At 35.2% G+C, this 15,972-nt stretch overlaps 1 protein-coding gene across 1 annotated transcript in view; it reads left to right on the top strand.

Moving 5' to 3' along the window:
- Positions 1-15,761, top strand: part of Pgant2 (polypeptide N-acetylgalactosaminyltransferase 2) — a 281,156-nt gene extending 265,395 nt beyond the window's left edge. The window contains exons 6-10 of the mRNA XM_085958242.1: positions 7,006-7,119; positions 7,867-8,045; positions 11,262-11,468; positions 12,350-12,534; positions 13,846-15,761. Coding sequence (XP_085814368.1) covers positions 7,006-7,119; positions 7,867-8,045; positions 11,262-11,468; positions 12,350-12,534; positions 13,846-14,141 — 981 coding nt within the window. The 3' untranslated portion in view covers positions 14,142-15,761. The remainder of the gene's footprint in view (positions 1-7,005; positions 7,120-7,866; positions 8,046-11,261; positions 11,469-12,349; positions 12,535-13,845) is intronic.
- The last annotated feature ends 211 nt before the right edge of the window (positions 15,762-15,972 follow it).

Below are 15,972 nucleotides of genomic sequence, written 5' to 3'. Positions count from 1 at the left end.
GATTTACTGGCAGCAATAATGAGTAGTTTAAACTATCGTGACAATAACTGTTTACACGTAAAAGTGCTGACTGTCTCACCAATCACATTCTTCAAGAGTGAGCGATACGCGATGTTGTCATTTTATGGTACTATTTCGTAGATACTATTTGACAGGTAGTGAAAATCGATCTACCTGAAAATTCGTTCATAGTTTGTTTTTTTACCGGCAGGTTCACCACTATCGGTCTACTGAACGAATCTAAAACGAAAAAATCCTACTGTCACATGAAAATTCAGAAGCTTCCAAACATTTTTGATTCATGCATGCAAGCTTGCAACTGCAGGATAATACGTGTTTACCCAATACCCATACATTGTGCAATATGCCTGCAATATAAATATTAATTAAATTTGTTTTATTTTAATTACCTCACGAGCGACATTGTCAGATTAGTTAATTTAATCGTGGTTTTAAGCGCTGATTCAATCATCGCCTCGCAATCCTGTAAGATCGCCCACCTGACATATTTCCACCTGCACACTGCACTGCCAGAAGTGTCTGGGCGTCCGTTGCCCAACCGATCTTGGAAGATCAGCCACCGGCTGGTTAGCCATGAGTTCGCGAAGGGACCTACATTCCGCGTCGCAACGCTCACTTTTTGATCGCAACCTATCGCCAATTAATCGAACGTTTACTGAATTTGTCGATCGGTTTAAGTGCCGTTTGAACAAGTTATTTCGTACAGTTAAGTACCTCGAGCTATAAACCTTATTAGCCACGCATTGTATATTATAATTAATAATTGTTGAACCGCTATATTTTTTCGCGGATTATGATATTGTGTATTTTCTATTCTGCTTATATTTCCATAGACTCCATTTTTTGTTACCTACCTTATATTATTTCAGTTTAACGCTGTTAACTGTAATTTATTTTTGGTGGAAATACTCCGTTATAGTTAAAATACGGCACAACAGTAGCGAAGGGTGGGGGTAGGCTGTAAGATCCGCCATAAATAGTGCACATTGCACTTTGTTAGTCATACGTAAGTATTTGTTTTTATTGAACTAAGACTACAGTAATCTGTTTACAGATGGTGTTAGTTAGTTTTTCAAAATCAAATAAACCCTGCCTAAACCAAACCATAATAGTTTTGGTATATTTTGGGCGATACGACAAAATTGTGCACACTTTGTAATTCTTATTTATTTGTTTTCAATACATATTACACATATGGTTGGTTCATTTTTTTTAAATTCATGAAGCCCTGCCTAAACAAACTATAATAGATAAAAAATATTATTCTATGTTTAAAATATTGAAAGTTATATATGATTTAGTTGCATAATTTTCGATATTATATAGATATACGAGTATTTTTTTTACTATTATCTATTATGGCTTAGTTTGTGCAGGGTTTAGTTGAATTTTGAAAGCTAACCATCACCATCTGTAAATTGTAGTATTATTTCAATGAAAACTGATACGTATGACTGACAAAGTTTAGTGTGCACCATTTATGGCGGATCTTAACAGCCTACCTCCACCTTTCGCCATTGCAGCACAAAATAATAAGCCGGAGTTGATACACTGCTGGACGAAGGCCTCTCCTAGCTCCTTCCACTGTTCTCGGTCCATATTTCTTTGCTGTCACGTACATCCATAGAAATTTCGTATATCCTGCGGGTTTTAGGGAGTCATTTATTCCCCCTCGAATAACACTGTATGGAGGTATTTGTCCAGCGGCTGTCCACTCGCCGAGCGACATAATATTATATTAGTATGTACCTACTTACGTATTCAACATAACCAAGGCCGTTTACGTTCGCTTCCATAGGACATTCTCAACTGATACAAAATGTATAATGTACAAAATTAAGGCCAAAAACTATTTATTAACACCATTAACTTCAATTAAATACATTACCTATTCCAGGGTTCGCGAACTTTTTTAGGTACGCGTGCCAAAATTTCACAAATATTATTTTTCGACTGTCTGGCGTGAAAAAAATAATAATGTTCAAGAACTCACAAAACATAGTACACTTAAATTGCTTTATCACTTTTTTCAATTATGCCATACATTAATTCGGTCCACCAATTTTGAAACTATCTGCCAGAATTACTACTACTAGCTTCACCAAGTTTTTGTTTCTTATTTGGTGCAGTCATTTTTTGTGGATGTACCTACATCAAATTGTTTGTTAGTGTATTAATTTGTTTGGTTCATTACGCGCGAATTGATATCAGGATTGAGGCATTCTCTCACTACAGTGGTCTCAAGCATTGTAAATCCATCAAAATTATAGGTTCTTGGCACGGCATCCCTCGCCGCCCGATGGGGTTAGTGTGATAATATTATATGTAATGCATAAAGTCTAAGTGTACGGCCTCAGTAGGCGTTGCGTGCAGCGCGGCGCGCAGCGCAGCGTGCGGCGTTCTCTGATCTGTCCTTAGTGCACAGTGAGCTTTTGGAGCGTTTAGCCAAAGTGAAAATTTTAATAACTCTGTCTCTCTCGCCACGGAAGTGTATTGAATGTGTTTTTGGGAGTTTATATGCAAAGAGGTGTATATTAAGTAAAGCGATAGAAACGAACGTGGAACATGCTTGTCTAATAATAATAGCTACATGCATTTTACGCAATGTTATAAGAGATCTCGAAGGCAATTTTGATCATCATCCACAATAGATTTCTTAGATTTCTCTACTTAAGAACATACGGGTTCTTTCCTTGTGATAATGATAATAAAGTGAATTTCCCGACTCGTTTTCTTCTGGGTATGCTATCAATGCAATCCCTGTCCACTAGAAGAGTGATTGCTCTTTTAAAGCATTTCTTTTTACTTCTTCGTGGGTTCATTTACAATCCGTAATACTGGCAAATATTAATTTTCATGTTCCCACCAATATCACTCGTAACTCTACGGTTTTCATGATACCTCGTCGCAGGACAGATGTTATGTTTCATGATGCTGTGTATCGTGCGATTAACTTATTTGATGGTACCATAAAGGTTGATTTATTTTTTATCAACTATATAATGTTAGTAGACGTGCTAAATATGTTAAATTTATAATTGTATATATCATGTTTCTTTAATGTTTGCATAAACACATGCTGTCTTTTCTATTTTCTTGTTATAGTATTTGTTATTTGTAATTAAGACATTTTTATAATTTTGTATTTAATATGTATTATGGCGCATTGGCTAATCGCTGTAATGCCGTAATACTCTTATTTCTAAATAAATAAAATAAATAATTAAATAAATAAATCAAATCATCACATTATAAATAATATTGCTACAGAATCAACTACGAATAAATTCTCAGGTAATAGACGAAACAACAGTTCCTCCGTCACAGCGCGAGATGTAAGAAACCAATTTTCAAACTATTTTTTGGAAAACAGAATAACTCCGGCCTGAATAAATTTGTAATGAAATACTTAATAATACAACGAACTTTATACTAAAAAATAAAAACATTATTTTCCTTCAATTCCGACTTTTACTGCTAATTCCCTCCACCGAATAACGAAAACAATTTGCGCGCTGAACTAAACGCTGCTAAATTTCAAACTGGTTTGTCATGAGCGCGCGCGCTCGTCAGCGCGCTGTAACAAACACAAACACCCCTGCTGTTTTTCATAGCCAGTAAGGCCACCTGCATTGCGTAACACGTGTTTGTCCTCCACGCTGCACGCTGCGCTCTGCACAACGCTCGTCACTGAGGCCACACACTAAGGACCGACCTATCCAATTATAATATTTACATGAAACGTTATGCTTATTTTTGAAAAGTATTTGCTTGCTACTTTTTATACAATGCGATCTGTGATTTATTATTATTATAGGTTTTTTTATCTCTTCAAATGCGTGCCATAGATTCGCCACCACTGACCTATTCTAACAAAATTCTGGGTTCACAAATAATTCAATTAAATAATAATATATATATCTATCAATATTGGTACTTAGGTATAATAATATCTTAAAAACCAAAATTATGTTAAAAAATCGAAACATTCGGTGAATAAAAACAAATTTCAAGAACTGGAGATAGTTCAAGATTTTGTTTAACTTGGCTCTTGCATTGCGAACACCGGAACTTGGAAAAGTCTTAAGTTTTTCATCTTATATCAACTCATGTTAAGATTCGGAAACTTCTGAATTTTCATGCGACAGTTGGGATTTTTCGATCTGCGCCTGCGTAGTAGAACGATAGTGGTGAACCTGCCGGCAAAAAACTTTGATTTTTACGACCTGTCAAATAGTACCATAAAATAACAACATCGCGTCTCATCTACTCTTAAAGAATGAGATTGGCGAGACAGTCAGCACTTTTACGTGTAAACAGTTATTGTCACGATAGTTTAAAATACGCACTATTGCTGCCAGTAAATACACGCACCTGTACAGGCGCTATTAACATTGAAACGTGATTAATATGAAACTGTTATAACTTATCAGGAACAGAAAATCAAGTACGTACAGTAAAAACGAAACAATGATGCGGTTCGTCGATTGTATATGTACGTATACGTACGAATACGCGGTCATCGGCTGCCAGGCATTTATCACGGCTCCCTATACGCACGCACACTATCGACCGACCGCATTATTGTTTCGTTTTTACTGTACCTGCCTATTTTATAATATTGTTAGGGATCTTATCTGAACATTTATATCATAATATTATATTCGTCTTAACAATAGAAGATAACCTGATAGTTAGTTATCTACTAAAGCTGGGTCCTGAGTCTTTCATGACGTGTGGGGCACGTTCCCAACTTACCTAAGTAATTCATCGAATTATCAAAGTGCTTTTTACGAAAATTAAATTGCTGGGAAACTAAATCAACCTATTATTTGGACGAATTAATAAACGTAAGAATTCAAATTATTCGCTATGGTATTTGATAAACATATGCAGGGATGGATTTAGATTCAATAAATTGTGGCGTCTAATAATTTCACATATATGTACCTATCGTCAAAATATAAGTAACAGAAAATATATACATATTATATATTATTATGTAGTGTTCTATAACTTCCAAAACCCGCCAAAAGCATATGACTTGTTAAAAACCGGTTATTTAAAATAATTCATATAAGTAAATGTCCAATTTCTTTTCACGTATATTTATTGCAATAAAGGTTTTTTTTTATATATATATAGCCATGCCCTTGCTTTTTGTACAAGGTGGTTGGGAAGGTTAGTTTCATTGATGTGTAGTTAATTATGTTCCTCCATTTATATCTTTAATTTTCTTTATGGCCAGAATTAAATATTTTGTGTACCTAGTGTTCTTGTGTTGTTTTATTGTTTTGTATTGCAATAAAGGGTTTGTTAGCTAATCAAAACGGTATTATTTATATAATAAAAGAAACCATTTACGTTTGAAACACAAAAACGTCATTTACCGGAAATATTAAATTACGGACTTATTACTTGTGATGTGATGAACCCATATTTATCCTTAAATACATTACATCGATAGTTTAATTGTTATAATAATGCAAATACATAATTCGGAAAAGCCTCATAAGTATAGATACATATTTATGAAAAGAAAATCCTTGAAAACATCAAATATTCAGTGGGATTTGAATAGACATTGAAGCTCTTAGTCACAGTCACCACTAAGATACTTAATCACGTAGTAACCTTACATATATTACATAATAACTACGTTGTCTCCGGTGCTCAAATTCCGTCAATAATGCTTACCGTCTTAATACTATAAGTAAAGCGATTGTTTATATGATTATTTTATTGCCTGTGAAAGAAACACTTCTGTGATGGCAATTCAAAAAACTCATTTTCTCCACACAAGTTAGAAACGGGGTGATGATGTAATATTATATCCTACATACAGCTCTGGCTATTTTGTAGACTATTGGTATTTACATAGTACGTACCTAACAATAGCCTGAAAAGCTGTTTACGTGCAACTGAAATTAAGCATTGTTAATTAAATACGTAACAAAAACAGTTTACCTGTATTATACACCAATCAAAGAAATCTTTCGAAAAGAAATTGTGCTCCCATTAAGTGGGTCACGTGGGATCACGTGGGCTATGCCTATTATGTGGTAATGTTTTTGACAGGTTAATAAGAAATTGCTTATATGGAATAATAGATGACATTGTGTCATAGTTTTTTTTGACATGGATATCTCAACAACGGGGGCATACCTATTTAAAACACAATCGTTTTGTTTTGTCATCATGACAAACCTATTAATTAATTCTATGTCGATAGTATATCTACAGACATTTTTTTTGTACTAAGAATGCTTTGGAATAACTTACACGAACCATTGACGTACCGTGGGGGTAGGCAGATTGAGCATTGTTTGGGGGCGGCAAATCGAGAAGAATCATTATGTATATATTATTGAAATAGGTACCTAAACTTAATAATAAAATGGAAATATTTTTCCATTAAAAAAATCACCCCAATGGTTGGAAACAAAATGTATTAATTAACATAAAAGGTTTAACAGGATTGTAATTTTTTTGTCGGGTTTGCGATGTCTAGTTTACTTCCGCTGTCCTTGGACGTAACGTCCTTGATGACCTGCAATGACACATGCAGAGTTGCGAATTATTTTTTAATTATATGTAAATACATACTTACCTAATAATTATTAATTTATCCGAATATTTTTGCCACCCACTCGCGACTTTGAAAGTTGTCAGGTGTATTTTATAATATATCTGAAACTGTGGACTCGTAATATTGTCTATTGAAGTAGAGATGGTATTTAAATTAGTTTTAGTGATCTATATTTTGTTAGTAATGTATCCACACAACACATTTCTTAGATATTGGTGTCATGAAAGGATGATAAAAAATACGGTGGCATTTTGGCGCTGCGTAGGGGCGGCATTTTGTCTAGGGACGTCACTGCTCGAACTGATTGTAATATTAACAAACGACAGCATAAAAATGAAAATAACCATTTGCATTATTTAAATTTCAATTGAGAATACTTTTTCGTCTTTTTTCAGGATCCTACGCGAGTGGTCTGTCCAGTCATTGATGTCATCAGCATGGACACATTTCAATACATCGGAGCATCAGCAGATCTTCGTGGAGGATTCGACTGGAATCTCGTATTTAAGGTTAGCATAATTAATACTGTTTCCAATTAGGTATTATTCTTGAATAGTCCGAAGGCGAGGAAGAGAGATCATACCGTCCCGTTCTATGAGTTGTATAGCGTAGACAAGTTGTAGTTTCGATAATGGTGTTACAACCGAAATGGTTACCGAATTTAAAAAAATCTCTTGTAGAATTTCATATAATTTATTGTTCTGTAAGCATAGGTTGTAGCTTAACTGTTAACGTCGACAAATATTGAGAAATATTATCAAACCGGACATGATTTGAGTTGCCCTATTTCCACCTGCGGTTTGTGCACGGGCACCTTCCATGACGCTATAAACGTGTCAGAATGAAAAGATTTTAGTGCCACACTTCCTTGTCCCGAAGCGATGCTGCACGGGACTGATGTAGCAACCATGCACCTCAGTGCTTAAAGAAAGAGTTTTAGAAACTTAAAAGAATCTTGACTTGCTCTGCCGTTTTATCTTTAATGACATGAAGTGTCCTTTGTACCCGTGTACTGAAACTCTACCGAAACAGAGGAGTCAGGAGTTGAAAGTTATGAATCCTCGGAGGGATCAGAATTATTCATAACATTGGCCTTGGTAGATATCAAGTCGGCGCGGCCAATCGGACCCGTGTGTGAACGGAGCCTGGTAAGCTCCGCTCGGTCAGATCCCATCAACGGACAGTCCCAGTTCGTGTTCAGCGTCGGACAAACAATCAATCGACGTGTAATTTTCATATTTATTTTTCATTTCCAGTGGGAATACTTGGGTGGTTCCGAAAGAGCAGCTCGCCTGGCCGACCCAACTGGGGTTATTCGAACCCCCATGATTGCTGGAGGTCTTTTTTCGATGGACAGGACCTACTTTGAAAAGCTTGGCACCTACGACATGAAGATGGATGTGTGGGGTGGAGAGAATCTCGAGATCTCGTTCAGGTAATAGAAACATTCTCTATTTAATATTTATTATTTTTTTTTTTTAATTCTAAATTGAATAGACCAGATTTATTGAACATAGGTAGGTATATAAGCCATGGCCCCCACAAGAGGGGCGGCTGATAGGGCTCTAGCCTGGGGGCCATGGCTTAAGGGGGGCCCGGCCTGGCGAATTGACCAGCCAAGTGAGATAAACATGCATCAGAAAATTGCACTAATAGTAATAAAATGTTCACTAAAATTCACTTAACGGCCCACATGCTCGTCGTAGGTCAAGATTGAGTTTTTATTGTATTTTCAAACCATGATCCTGGACACTCCTTAAACGTTTTAGATAATCTATTTATATAATTTGGAAGCCTTATTGTCCTTTATATTTATTTTAGACATTTGATGACTGCATAAAGTATTTTTGTTACATAAAATAGTATTCTTTTAAACCTCTCGCTCTAATGTTGTAGAATATAGTCATATTTCGGTAGAGGCGAGAGAGAATACTATTTTATGTAACAAAAATACTTTATGCAGTCATCAAATGTTTAAAATAAATATAAAGGATAATAAGGCTTCAAAATTATATATATAGATTATCTACAACGTTTAAGGAGTGTCCAGGATCATGGTTTGAAAATACAATAAAAACTCAATTTTGACGTAGGACGAGCATGTCCCCCCTTAAAGCATTATTAAAAATTTTAATTATGTGGTTGTGCGATGCAATTTTTTATTAATGTTTGTCAATATTCGATAATTCCATAATTCAAGTGGGTGTATTAAAAATAGTAAAAATACAAAAAAATCCCTAAAATATACCCTAATTTTTACCTCGAACACTATTCGGAATACACAACTGTAGATAGTCATACTGCCTTTAACTTTAGTGATAGGTAGGAGGGCCGCCAAAGATTCTGGCCTGGGGGCCCGCTTCAGGATGTGGGGCTATGATATATCCCACGATGGCCTAGCGGTTACGCGTCAAACTTGCATTATCGTGGGTCCCGGGTTCGACTCCCGAAAAAATCACACGTTATTACACATGTTGAGCAACTGACTAGCATCCATTCCTCGTACATAGCTAAAACAAAAATGTCTTCATGAGGCCGCCCAGATCCACATAGGATTGTTGAGCCAATTAAAAAAATATGTATATATATATACATATATATAGTTTTGACAACTTCAGAAACATACATAAGTTTTAGAAAAATCATATAAAAAAAAATGGGATTAATTTGAACCGAGTGGATTACGAACACACATATTTCACACTCCAGGTGAGTGCTCTCAATCAATTAATCTACCGATATGACTGTGTGAGAGATAAAATTCAAGCATAATATTATGTACATAATATGAGTACAGTAAGCTCCCGATTATCCGTGTGAGGATTATCAGGATTGCGGATTCGGTGTATACAACAATAGTAGGAAAATTCGATATTAGAAAATCATTAAATGATTCCTGTGGGTCTATTCTATACTTATCGAACACTAAAGTAATAAATAGTATCAAACTTAGGGTAGGTTTGTATCAAAATATTAGCACTTATTGTAACAATTACACGAAGCTGGTTTTTATTGTTGCAATAAGTGCGATATTTTAACAGCAGCAAGATAGGTGCTGTTAAAATATAGCACTTATTGCAACAATAAAAACCAGCTTCGTGTAATTGTTACAATAAGTGCTAATATTTTGATACAAACCTACCCTAAGTTTGATAATATTTATCACTTTATCACTTTAGCGGTCGATAAGTATAGAATAGACCCACTGCAATCAAACCAAAATCACAGATTTTCTTAATAAATAATGAGAATTAAACATTGTCTGCTTTGGAAATGTATAACATGTAGGTAGTATTTTAAAAAGAAAAAAACATATTTCGGTTTATCCGTGCCGCCTCTCCCCATCATTGGCCCAGTTAATCGAGAGCCTGCTGTACATAATAATATGTTTAAAATTGAATGTTTATCTTTTTATGATAATTTTTCAGTAAAATGCATTTAATTGCATGTCACGTAATTCCATCAGTAAATGTCCCTAGTACATAATACACTCCCCATTAAATCTAATTTAATCAAACATTAATCATGTTGTATTATGTCAACTTTGAGTATCAATGTCTCAGCTGAATCCTAGGTGTACACTGGTACGACTACATGACAAATAGTCAAGTTCCCAACCTGACACGTCAGGCCTTGGTGGTTGGTGTATTCACGTGACTTGGACATGTGTTTCGGATTGACAACAAAACTGCACTCTTGTCACACAGTCGCCCGGAATCTGTCATCATGGCGGACCTTTCTATGCCGAGCTGTGCTGTAAAAGCTATCTATGCACTAGATCAGCGGTCCCCAACCTTTTGGAGCTCGCGGACCACTAAACTCAAAATCTTGTATTCCGCGAACCACTACCACGAATTTTTTCCACACTTGTTAAAAATATCAATATAATGATAAAAGAATTATAATAAATAAACTTATTAACACAGATATTCATTACGAAAAAATGCAAAAAAAACATTTAAAATTTCATTTCATTAAAAAAGAATCAATACAATGATTATTAAATTAATATGAATTTTACGTCGACATAGAGGTGCATTAAAGATTAATAATTACAGGTAACAGGAAGATAATCAGTGCAACCTTTGTTGCTGCTTATTTGAAATAAGCTGTTGGATTATTGGTTCCAATGACGTTACTGCAACATGGAGAACCGTTTGTATTTCAAGCCGACTGTGGTACTTGGTTTTAATTGCCGTAACTGATGAGAATGTCTTTTCACACAAATATGTAGTTGTAAATGGAATCAAAATTTTTAAGGCCATTTCACTCAACACTCGGTACTCAATTTTAACAGAAAGCCAAAAATGAGATCTTGATACAGACGAGTGGAATTTACTTTTTATACCATCGTCGGATGAATCGCAATTTGCAAATATATTCAAATTACTCTAAATTACCACCAAATTTCGGACCACCGGTTGGGGACCGCTGCACTAGATCTCTCACATAGTGCGAGGCGCACAACGTGACAAGAGAAGTGGTGCGACCTAGTGCTTGCCCTGTGCTCTGATGCTGGAGTAAAATAGTTATATATTATTATATACTGACTGAAAATTTAGATATGCTTCTTCTGAAATTGCTCTATTCTTTTGTATGTACAATGTACATGTATATGTATTATTATAAAATCCAATATTTTCATTGACAGAGTTTGGCAATGCGGAGGTTCTTTGGAGATAGTTCCATGCAGTCGAGTTGGCCACGTGTTCAGGAAGCGTCATCCGTACTCCTTCCCCGGTGGATCAGGAAACGTGTTCGCCCGGAACACTCGGCGAGCTGCCGAAGTCTGGATGGATGAGTACAAGAAATTCTATTACGAAGCACAGCCCTTAGCTAAGAATGTTGCTTTTGGAGAGTAAGTATTGGTTTCATAATAATATATAGTTTCTTCTATATGTTTCGACGTAGGGGAAAGCATGACTCTCAAACTTAACATCATCGTCATCCATGGTCAATCTACTGCTAGATGAATGCCTCCCCTAGCGCCTTCCTTCTGGGTCTCTAGTTTTTTACTACCACATACATATAATGAACTTATTAATTAGTTTGTCAATCAAGCAGGTTTGAAAGCATCCCTGTGGTCGCTTACTGCCTTTTGGGTACCACTGTATGACTGTATTTGTCCAGTGATAATCCATTTGGCGAATGATTTGTCTGCCCTTGATGACATCTATCACATTGAATCTCATCCTCATCCATTGGTTGGTGTTTATATTGTTAAAATGACGTTTTGACTGATGGAACCAGATTAAAGCAACATTAACCAGAATAATTCGTATATTGGTATTTTTCAAGACTGAACATTTTGACCTCCTTAGGCAATGGTGTTCAGAGTGCATTATGTCCAGGCACACAGAAGGGGGGACCTCGGGTGTGGACTGCCCCCACCCGCAGGAATGAAAAAAAACGCTATCGCAATGTTTACTTTTAATAATGTTACTATGCGAAATATCTAAAAGACAGACAGCATAACACGAGGATGGTACAAAGTACAAATAGTACTAATGATTAGAACTGCAGTCCACATCCACACAACAACGATTTAAGCTTTTTACAGGTCGCATTGACTCGTAGGTAAGCATGCTACCAATGAGGGTCTGTTCCTAGAACTTATTTCCTTTGACTTACGGCCTTGCGTATATTCTTTTACTAATCTTATTACAATGCCAACAAGTTAGTGTATGTATGAAGTTATAAAAAATTAGTTTATTTATCTGTATTCCTATGTGTTTCCAGTATATCAGAGCGTCTTGAACTGAAAAAGCGTCTTCACTGCAAGCCCTTTAAATGGTATTTGGACAACGTCTATCCGGAGCTCGTCGTCCCCAAGAACTTTGTCACTGGATCTTCATCGGGAAGTACCATCAGACAAGGTCACATGTGCCTTGACAGCCTCGGAAATCTCATGCAGGGGACTGTCGGTATGATAGAATTAATTATATCTGTCACGTCATATGAATAATTATTACAGATCTGATATCAAATATAAGTTTTTTTATTATTGTTCTGTGTTTATTGATTGAAAGCTAATGCGTATCCATTAACTTTTGATGACATTTAAATGATACCATTTATATATTGCTTGAGACTTTACCATTTATGGACTCGTTATTGTGTTATGTTTTTGGGATGCCACAGTGTATTCTTCTTCCTTCATTCCTCATTGTTTCAGGCTTGTACTGAAGTAATATTTATAGAGATGGCGGCTATATTTCAAGGTTACATGTAAATTGTATGTATTAAATTACACATTGTTCTGTATTTCTAATTTATATACATACCTATTTTCTACTGTCTTTTCCTTGTATTTCGGTAGTTTTTATTACGTATTTTGTAAGTGTTTTAGGTAAAAGTCAGTTTACAGGAAGCTAGGCGGGAACTGCGCCAATTTTGAAAGCCGATTTTGGCCATGAATTCAAGAATGAAAACCTAACCTAACCTAACAATTAATCCAGTATATCAGATATTTTCAAAATTTGTTTGCCGCTGGCTTTCTGTAAACCGACAAGAACCGTGTTTATTTAGACATGAATTTTATTTCAGTACTATACGACCCAAAGAGGTTGAAGGGTCTTTAATATACGTCCATATATTTCCGATACAACATTTCACGTTGAAGTGTGATACGGCGAACTGCATACGTACAAATTTCCGAATACAATATTTCAGAACGTTCAATCTGACATTTTAGCCACAATTAACACAATAATCTATTTATCACCTTTTTAAAACGTTGAGGATAAAATGAGGATGAATGAATACACTGTAAAAACCCAGAAATCTAATAAATGATATTATTTGGCATAGCTGAAAATTTTTCGTTATGGTTTTACAATTTTTTTTACATATTTGGTTTTTCCGTTCTTATAATATTCGGCCGCTACATACTCAAGCCACCGATACACTTGTTTTTATTACTGCAGCCAGTTTTATGTTCTAATTTATAATGCGAAATTATGCGTTGACTCATTAGCTCTGCGGCGTTCATAAACATAATACAAAGGCCCCTTTATTCGAATACAAAGGCCTCCTATATTATATCGAGCGCAACTCCAGTGTCCCGTCTGAAACAAGCCTTACAGTTTTTGTGATGGTTTGTTTTTATTAAAAACTGTAGATATTCACTCAATTTTCTGGAGCCCCTCAACTCCAATATATCAATATGGAATCACTGAAAAAGTATGATTTTCTTGAACTCCAAGTCAATTTACTGTATTTTCTATATTTTCCAGGAATGTATCCGTGCCACAACACGGGCGGAAACCAGGAATGGACTGTCACCTCACTAGGCTTCATCAAGCACCACAGTCTCTGCCTGACCCTCACCCGGTTCGAAGTGTCGGCCCCCATTGTCATGATGCCTTGCGAAACTGAAGACAACGTTAACCAAATGTGGAAACCGATCCAAGGAGGACGGATAAGACACTCGAAGATCAACTACTGCCTAGATGCCAAATTGAAGAACCTCACTGCGCAGCCGTGCAATGTGTCTGAAATAAGTCAACAATACGAATTCAAAACGATCTGAAATGTTTAGTTCACGGACGCTCAATATAAATGTTCAATTCGAAGAGGCAACTTAAAATAATTACGTTTGCTCTTTATACTATGAAATGACCACAAAACAGAAAGCGACTTTTACGAGATCGGGTAATTATCGCTTGGAATTTTAAAATGATTATGCTTTCTCCATGAACCAAATGAAGCCAGTCTTTAATATTGAAGTCTGGTTATTTACCGATTTAGAATAAAAACTGAATCATATACAAATAAATATGATTTGTATATTATTAAAATAATAATATACATTGACATATTGTTGAAAAACGTCGTGATGTGGAATTTGCTTGTAAATTACTCCAAATGGCCAGTTTTTGAATTTTTATATATAAAACTAGATCCTTAGTTAAAATTTCTGAATATAATATAATATAATACATACGTATATTCCAAATTTCTTCGTTGATATATATTTAAAGCAGTAATTTTTTTATAAATTAGCGTAACAAACGATGGGTGTAATATAACTAAACACTGTTGCCTAACTTTCTAGACTCTTGAGTCTCCTACATAATTTAAATTATATAGATGCATTACAGTGACGTGCAGTCGATAGATGCTGTGTATGCGGAGCATGCCCAGAAATACTCAATTACATAGTACCTACGCAATAATATTGATGTGAATTTACCAACTGTACAAATGGACGGCATATTGATTTCAACGGCATTCTATTGTACGGCGTTGTACAATTTCATGTGACATACATTCATTTTGACTTTCTATCTCCCAAATAATGTATGTACCTAACCGAATATAGTTTTATTTTTAAAACGGAACCCACACAGTTTAGGATAATGCTGATAATTTCTAGTAAATAATGGGTGGGTATATATGGATTTTTCCAACAGCATGCCTACGAGTAAACCTCACCGCACGTCACTGATAAATATATCTAATTCCTTTTGCATACCTTAAAATTTTAATCAAATATTAGTTTCTGTCTCTTTGGCACTAATTAGAAGTGATATTACAATTATTATAATCTACTGATATGATAAACAGACAAGTATGTAGTGGCGATAATTGGTACTATGACTTCTCCATACATTTTTTGACCGGTGCCATTGATAGCGGCGCCATCAAATAAATGCAATATTGATTATGGTGGCATATTAAGTACTTAATATCGTTGGTGAATAATTATAAATTAAGTTGAATAGTGAATCGCTTTAAGGATAGTAATATAAAACAATGTTTTCGTAGCACGTTTTTATTTAACTGTCCGTCTCTTCGTGTACACAGTTTATGAATTCATACTGTAGTTACATTTATAATTTAAATTGTTTCTTTTAGTCAGCGATGTATATATATTATCTAATTACATATTACATACATCTTTATTTTATTCACGTTATCTACATATGAATACGTGTACTTATTAATTACAGCGCTAAGTACCAAAAAAATAAAAACTATTTTTATAGAAAAATGTTCTACATACCAAGGCTAATAACGTCAACTATGGTCTAAGTGCCTCAAGCAAGTCAAAAAAATACAGCAAAATATTTAAATCTGGCGACGTGGTAAGTCCGTTGGCGTGTTTTATTTATAATGGTGTAAGTACCACTGCAATGGTCAACGGCATTCAATATGAAATGGCTGACGATAGTGTGTTGACACTAGCAAGTTCTTAATTTCTAAAATTATGGAAGCTACCGAGATTGCTTCGCACTGTGAAACCACATTTTTCAAAATGTCTACTTCATCCAATTTTACTGCTATGACTCAGTATTTTGTAACCACAGGCAATACTACTTTTTGGTACTTAGCATCTTAATTAATACACGTATTCATAT

Source organism: Rhyacophila brunnea, unplaced genomic scaffold (genome assembly GCF_057557595.1).
Source record: "Rhyacophila brunnea isolate RB1 unplaced genomic scaffold, BYU_Rbru_1.0 scaffold_11, whole genome shotgun sequence".
Lineage (NCBI taxonomy): Eukaryota > Metazoa > Arthropoda > Insecta > Trichoptera > Rhyacophilidae > Rhyacophila > Rhyacophila brunnea.
This window is presented reverse-complemented; position numbering and strand designations above follow the sequence as displayed.